The sequence below is a fragment of the Cavia porcellus genome, unplaced genomic scaffold (genome assembly GCF_034190915.1).
Source record: "Cavia porcellus strain 051 isolate PalLab524CR breed Dunkin Hartley unplaced genomic scaffold, mCavPor4.1 scaffold_6, whole genome shotgun sequence".
NCBI classification, from domain to species: Eukaryota; Metazoa; Chordata; class Mammalia; order Rodentia; family Caviidae; genus Cavia; species Cavia porcellus.
Window position 1 is genome coordinate 56594604 of NW_026947489.1, and position 7989 is coordinate 56602592.

Genomic DNA, 7989 nt, shown 5'->3' on the forward strand with positions numbered 1-7989 from the left:
TAAGGCAGGATATGTGTTTTTTCTATACACAAGTGAATTGCCTATAATAATTTCCTGCTCATTTCTTGAAAATATAAGGGATTATGAGAAATAAAAAACTTTTATGGTGTGATACACTGATATGTACATTACAGTTGTTCCTTTATCTCCCAGTAAGTTGGATGCATAGTATTTATTATTTATAGCAAGGCAGTTGAGAAGACTTCATGTGTGGTATTCTTAGAGAAAAAACAAAGAAAGAAGGAAAATGAAACCAAAAGGTGACTCTTTCCTTTTTTTAAAAATCAGCACCAGGGATCAAACTAATGACCACCCACTCGCAAGGCAGGCACTCATGCCACTGAGCGGAATCCCCAGCCATTGAAGCCAAGGGGAAGAATGAAGACTGTAGCAGAAATTGTACAAATCAAATTGCAAATCCCAGAGAGGAGAGATTACTGAGTGCTTCTGATGGGCATGACAGGCCCTTCGATTACTCTGACTTCCCTTCTAAAACAGTCTTTTCTTTCACCATGACATGAATGTTTGCAAACCAGGTGGCAGATCATGGCAGGCTGAATAAATGTGCCTTCAAACGTAACACATCTATCCAAATTCCCAGAACCTGTGCATGTTACCTTGCACACCGAAATGGGAGGTGAAGATGTGGTTAAATCAGGAATCTTGAGGTGGAGAGATTACCCTGATTTATCTGGGTGCACTCTAAACGTAATCACAGAAATCCTGATAGGAGAGACGCAAGACGTTCAAAAGAGGAGGAAGGCATTGTGGTGACGTTAATCAAGAGACATTGGGGGCTGGGGATTTAGCTCAGCGGCATAAGCACCTGCCTTGCAAGCAGGCAGTTGTGAGTTTGATCCCGGGTGCCAATAAAAAAAAAAAAAAAAAAAAGACAAAGACAAAAAACAAAACAAAACAAAAAAAAAAAACGTTGGTGGCCTCCAGAAGGAGAGGCCAGGGGTGATTCTTCCCTGGAGTTTGCTACCATCTTGATTTTATTCCCTTTGGATTCATTTTGGACTTCTGACTTCTAGGATTGTGAGAGAATAAATTTCGTGTTGTTTTACCTTCTACATTTTTGTTAATTTGTTACAGAAACCACAGGAATCAGATAGACTAAGTCCATTTGCGCAAGAGCCAGGACAGTGTGAAGAAATATTCCTTTCAGTTATTTTTATTATTTTTGCAATGTCTTAGTAAGTTAAACTTTACATTCGCCTTGTATCCAGCAGCAGAGAAAGCTCTGAGCTTTTGGGTGCATCTTTACTGGTGTAGTTACATATATTTTCGAACTTGGAGGAGCAGTGTGGAAAAAACAGAGAAGCTATAGGGTAGTTAGAAAATTCTCATCTTTCTTTTTTTCCTGTTTTTGTTACCTAATGGTTCAGGCTCTTTTGGCTTTGTTGTTCAGTGCAATTAATTTTTGAGTGAGTAACTCGAGATCTTCCTGAAAATTCCTGTTGTAAAATCACCAAGAAGCCCCTGCAGATTCCATAGCCTGAAGCATCAAGGTAAAGACCTGTTTTTCCTTTTACCCCAGGTGACTCATCAGGTTCCCACTATGCTTGCATCATTTTAAAAAGCTTTCAAAAATCCATCCCTGTACCCCAAAAGAAAAAACACAGCTTTGAAAGTTTTAGTGTTAGTTTAGTGTCTTATAAACAAAAACATTTCAATTTGGCAAAACTGAAGCACTCACTAACCTGCAGGGCAATAAGTTTGTTTCTCACCGAGACAGTTTCTTGGCTGACTCCACCCAATAGGGCTTCCTGGTTGGGGTGTGTGCAGAGGTGCAAACACTTTGCTCTCACAGTTGAAGCAGAAACACCAGCTCAGTCTGCTTGAAGGAAAGTGGAGAACTCATCTGCTCCTTCAGAAGAAGGTGAGCTTTGCTGGGAAGTGGATCCCAAGCCAAGGAGCTGCAAGGGGCAGTGGGGCCAGGGCACTTCTGTGGGGGTGGATTCTGATCTGCAGCGGGGAAGGTGCTGTCTCAGCAGCACCATGGTTGCAAGGTATAAGGAAATTTCTTAGCATGGTGTCCCTGCAGTTTATTTTAATAGGATGAACTTTGAGCAAATGACCTTCCATCAGTGCATGTGGCCGTAGATGCAGAGTTTGCCTGGTAATTTTAATAATCAGTTGGTGTGCCCCAGCAGATTACCTCCTGTGTAACTTGGGAAATGCAGCCTAGGCCTGGAGCACAGTGCCAGGCCAGTGCTCTCCCTCTAGCCCACGTTCTCAGCCCTGAAGGCAGATTTTGTTTAGAGTCAGAAGGCAATGCTGCCTTGTAGAATGGACGTGGAAGGAAAGATGATCAAATTCCTTACAAATGAATATGTGATGAGCATGGGGTCTGCATATGAGTCTTCTGTTTTTGTTACATGGTTCTACATCTCTAGTGATTCATGGACATCTTATTCCTTTTAATTATGAAGACTGCAATGGTTTATTATCAAATATTGGTGGAGACCACTACAAAGTGGCTCTGAGCAGGATTTAAATTTTACTGACTGGCTTTCTATGTTTATCTGTGAGTCTGTTTTAGGCCCAGGCCCCTTGCTGATTCATAGTGAGAGAACCTCTATGAATCACTGGTCCTGGCTGAGGCCTGTAGTGGCCTCTGAGGCCAGAGATACTTCAAAGGGCAAGACAAGGCCACAGCTGCGGACACTTGGCTCAAACATCAATTAACTAGATAGAGACCGAAGCTGTAGAAATTACTCCCACTGTCTCACTTCCTCCATGTCTTCATGATGACAGTGCTACTAAATTGACATGATTCATTACTTGGAGGTGTTCTTGAAGTGACTCCCAAGTCCTGCTCACTGCCTGTGCTTTCCTCAGTTTCCCTGCCCTTTGTTGTTGGGCCTAATAAAAATGGGTGGTCCAGAGAAGTCTTTGTCTTAGCCCTCAGAGTCTCGAGTTCAGCTAAAGGGCTTTGACCCTCCTGGAGCTCTAAAATCATACCACTTGTCTCATTTTATTTAAGCCTTCACTGTACACTCATTTGGAAGATTAGGGATCTAGGTCAGGACCCAATAAGATAGAACTACCTTTCTCTCTTTGTTCTTTTTCTTGGTGTCCAGGATAACTGTCACTTTTTTTCCACCAAATAAATGTTATGATCAATTTCTTACTTCTACAGAAAAAAGATGATGACAAAATGAAATTTGTATTTGTTTGAAATTCTCCTAAAGCAGTCTCTACTTGTTCTTTTTTTTTTTCTACTTGTTTTATTTTATAAAATGTTTCAAACAAGAATCAACATGAAATTTGGTTAAAAATCTTTTCTGTATCTAGGTAAGTTTCACCTCAGTCTATTAATGGGATATAGTCTAATAGTGAATATTCTTTCATGTAACCATACTAGGTGTTTTTTTTGATGGGAATTGAACTCTGACCTTGAGCTTGCCAGGCAGGTGCTGTGCCACTGAGCTATATCCCTGCCCCTCCCCACTAGTAGATTTGCAATAAATCTCTTAACACAGTGTATTATCTGTTTGCATTTAATCATTCACTTAAGATTTTTGTATCAATATTCACAAATGAGAAACAGCTATAGTTTTTGGCATTATATTTGTTTCATAAAACTAGTGTTTGAGTTTTTATCTTTTATTGTTTGACTAACGTAAAAGCATACACATTCACGGGGCTCAGGATGATGTTTCTGTGTATGTAAGTAATGTGCTTGATGACATCAGTGTAATTACCACGCCCGTCTCATCATTTCCTCTGAAAAGTATCTTCTTTTTTGGTAATGCGAGCTGAAAGCCGGGTTTTGCACTTGCTAGGCAAGCAAGCACTCCACCAGCGCACTAAATTCCCAACTCCTCCTTACCGTTTATGTTTACAGCCTTAAGCTCTTCTTTTAGAGTTTTTTCATAAAATATATAGTAGGTTGTTATGAATTATGATCACCCTGCTCTGCTGCAGAGCACTGGAACTTATTCCTTCTATCTAACTTGGCTGGTTTTTTTCTTTTCATACTGAGATTCAAGCTCCAGATCTCATGCTTGCCAGGCAGGTGCTGCGCTGCTGACAGATATCCCTCGCATATCTGACATTGTTTTGGTATCTATTATCTAACTTCCCTTTATCCTCTGCACCCCCAACCTTCCCAGCGCCCTGGTGATCACTAGTCTGCATTTGAATTGGCTTTAAAAAAAGAAAGGGCTGGGGATTTAGCTCAGTGGCATAAGGGCCTGCCTAGCAAGCCTGAGGTTGTGAGTTCAATCTCTAGTACCAAATAAAATAAAATAAAATAAAATAAAATAAAATAAAATAGTTAAAAAAAAGTCTTGATACCTGAGAAATAACATGCAACACTAGTTTTTCTGGGTCTTGCATTTCAGTTAAGAAAAAGTCCTCCAAATTCTACTCACTTTTCTGGAAACAACAGGATTTCACTATTGTGACTTATCATCTCATTGTGTGTATGCACCATAATTTCATCATGCATTCATCTGTTCATGGGTTTCTGGCTATTGTGAACAGGGCTGCAATATAAATGGGAGTGAGATATCTCTTTGGAGTAGTGGCTTGGTCTCTAAGAAAATGGTGCTGAGAAACTGGATATTCACATGTGTAAGACTGAGAATTAATCTGAGAATTCTCCTTTCTCCATATCCTCACCAGTGTTCCTTTTGCCTCACTGATGATATTTGCTTGAACAAAAGTGAGATGAGCCTTCACTAGGATCCTGATTTGCCTTTCTCTCATGACTACTGATCTTAATCACGTATTTGTTGGCCATTTATATTTCTTCCTTTGAGACATATCTATTTAGATCATTTGCCCATTAAGTTGGATTATTTAAGAGAGGTTATTTTTTGGCAAATATTTTGAGTTCCTTATATGTTCTGGATATTAATCACTTATGATATGACTGACTAGCTTTCAATTTCCCCCAGTTCTTCAGGTTGTCTGTCTGCTCTGTTGATTGCTTCCTTTGTCGTGCTGGAACTTTTCAGTGTGATACAGCCCCAATATTTTTGCTTTTATTATGTATACATTTGGGGTCTTAGCCACAAAATCACTGCCAATACTAACATACGGAAGTGTTTTCCCTATGTTTTCTTCTAGTTATTTGAGGGTTTTACGACTTTGGCACATTTTAAATAGATTTTTGCATAAGAAATATGGATCAGGTTTTAGTCTTACATATGTGAATATCCAGTTTCCTAACACCATTTTCTTAAAGAGAGTGTCTTTTATGCATGTTTTGGGCATCTTTGTTGAAAATAAGTAAAACTGTGGATGTATGGATTTATTTCTGGATCTGTATTCTATTCCATTGGTCTGTGTGTCTGTTTTTATGTCAGTACCATACTGTTTTTCTGGTTGTGGCTCTGTAACATATCTTGCAATCGTATGTTGTAATGCCTCCAGCTTTGTGAGTCTTTTTTTGTTTTTTGTTCAGAATTGTTTTGGCTACCTGAGGTCTTTTGTGCTTCCAAATAAATTTAAGTTATTTTTCTAGTTCTGTGAAGAGTGTCACTGGGTTGGTATTTTAATGGGGATTGGGTTGAACTCATTATGTAGCCCAGGCTGGCCTTGAACTCTTAATCTCTCTGCCTCTATCTCTAGGATTATGGTGTGTGTCACTGCACTAGACCATCTTTCATTTTTTATACTTGTTACATCCCTATGATCATATTTCTACATCTGGCATATCAATGGCCGCTATCATTTTTAAGAGATAACTTCCACAGTCCAAGGGTTTTCCTGAAGACTCCTCTGCTTTTGCTGTGGCTGGGTGCTGAGCATAGTTTTCCTTACTGTTGTAGCTTGGCATAACTGACTCCATCTTGAGCCCTGCATTTAACTAGTGCCCTGTATTTGAACCAGAAAAATAAAAAAAATTACTCAAGGTATGAGTCCCATGAGAAAAGCAGAATGAGCTGTACCCGCAGGAGAAAAATTAACCTGCTCAACAAAAGAAGCAGGATACAGGTGTCAACCAAAAATTAATGTAAGAGTCGAGCTAAATTAGGATGCCTTTTTTGGTTCTCTATTTTAAAAGCTCTGTAACTTTCCAGTTCAGGACCACTTGTTTGCACTCTGAAACAGGGGAATCTGTATATGAGTGGCCCTGAGTTCAACTAATTAAATTTCAAATTTATCAATTTGGCTGCTTGGATTCCTATATCGTTGTTCATGAACTCACCTCGCCTAGAGCAATAACTGGTGGTAGTGGCGGTGGGTACAGGGGTCTGGGGCACTAGTCTTCAGTCCTGGCTTGAGCACGTGGGCAGGTGGCACGGGCAGGGATGTGAACACTCACCCTTGGTTCTGGCTTTGGGAGTGGGCCAGCATCCTGTCATGTGGGCTGGTGGGAGTGGGGACATTCTTCTATCATCATGAACATTTCAGCTTGGAGATTACCAAAATTTTAAAAGTTTAATAGTAGTTGCCTGTAAAATCTAGACCAGGTGCTCGGTTGTGCAGTAATTCTTTAATTTCTCTATCATCTCTGTTCTCTAGTAATTGCACTGTTTGTCTTTCTGCCTGTCCTGAATATACATGGAAGAATATAAAATGAATTTTCAGAGTGAAAAAATAAAGAGGAGAATTGAGGATGGTTCCATTTATCTGAACTGGCACTTTTCTCTTTCTTCCCTTAAGGCCTGTACACACCTGAGCACCTAAGCCTCCTTACATGAACATGGCTGCACACGAGAACAATGCTCTGAGGATTGTGCTGGTTGGGAAAACTGGAAGTGGGAAGAGTGCTACAGGAAACACCATCCTTGGGGCAGCAAAATTTCCTTCTCGAGTCTCTGCCCAAGCTGTTACCAAGAACTGTGAAAAGCAAACCCGGAAATGGAACGGGAAAGACCTTGTTGTTGTTGACACCCCGGGACTCTTTGACACCAAGGACAACCTAGAAACTACATGTGAAGAAATCAGCCGCTGTGTCATCGCCTCCTGCCCAGGACCTCACGCCATCCTCATGGTTATCCAGCTGGGCCGCTACACAGAGGAAGAGCAGAAGACGGTCAGGTTGATCAAGCATGTCTTTGGGGAGGCAGCCATGAAGCACATGGTGGTCTTGTTCACTCGCAAAGATGAGCTGGATGGCAGCAGCCTAAGTGACTTCCTGGAAAATGCAGATAAAAACCTAACAGACATCATCGAGGAGTGTGGGAACCGCTGCTTCGCCATCAACAACAAAGCAGGCCGGTCTGAGAAGGAAAGCCAGGTGCAGGAGCTGCTGGAGCTGTTAGAGAAAATGGTGCAGGCCAACGGAGGGGCCTACTTTTCAGACACCATCTACAAGGGCGTAGAGAAGAAGATTAAGGATCAGAAACTCAGAATGGAAAACTTCACTAAACAATTAAATGAGGAAGTCAAACAAATACAAGGCAGCAGTAAATCAGAAGAAGAGAAGAAGAAAGCGATAGAGGCTGTGAAGATGCAATATGATAAGAAAATAAAAAATGTAAAGGGAAAAGCTGAAGATGATGTGTTTAAATATGTCTTCAAAAAGATTTTCGAGATCATTTACAATATATGGGAGGAACTTTGGAAGTAATGTATATTACATTCTTTCTTTTTAATTCCCTGCCTGTTGTTAGGTAATATATTATTTTTTCCAAAGATAGCTACAGTCATAGTCCCCTATCTCCCATATATTAAGGTCAAGCTGACAAATAAAACTTGTGAATTGTTAATTTGCACTTGTAATGAAATGATTAAAATAAAGTAATTCATATACCCATAGTCTCACATAGTTTTCTTTTCTTTTTGTACAGTGAGAACAACTTACTTTTTCAGCAAATTCCAAAAATACAGTACAGCATTATGAAGGATAGTCAGCATGTTAGACCTTCAGAATTTATTCTGTGTTCTGTGATGAATGCCTTATTTACCCCAACCTTTCCATTTCTGAAAACTAACATTTTATTCTTTACTTCTGAGTTTGACCCTTTCTTAGATTTAGCATAGATGTGAAATTTTTCAACATTTGTCTTTCCATGCTTAGCTGAA

General features: G+C 40.0%; 1 protein-coding gene across 2 annotated transcripts; it reads left to right on the forward strand.

Annotated features, from left to right (window-relative positions):
• Nucleotides 1-1735: 1735 nt before the first annotated feature.
• LOC100732570 (GTPase IMAP family member 7) lies at nt 1736-7722 on the forward strand. Of its 2 annotated transcripts, none has more exons than XM_003469754.3 (2): nt 1736-1882; nt 6625-7722. In XM_003469754.3, the coding sequence occupies exon 2, from the start codon at nt 6659-6661 to the stop codon at nt 7532-7534; it is 876 nt and encodes a 291-aa protein (XP_003469802.2). In that variant the 5' UTR covers nt 1736-1882; nt 6625-6658; the 3' UTR covers nt 7535-7722. The 2 variants fall into 2 exon arrangements, with proteins under 2 accessions (XP_003469802.2, XP_063106795.1); XM_063250725.1 differs by lacking the exon at nt 1736-1882 and adding an exon at nt 3171-3300.
• The last annotated feature ends 267 nt before the right edge of the window (nt 7723-7989 follow it).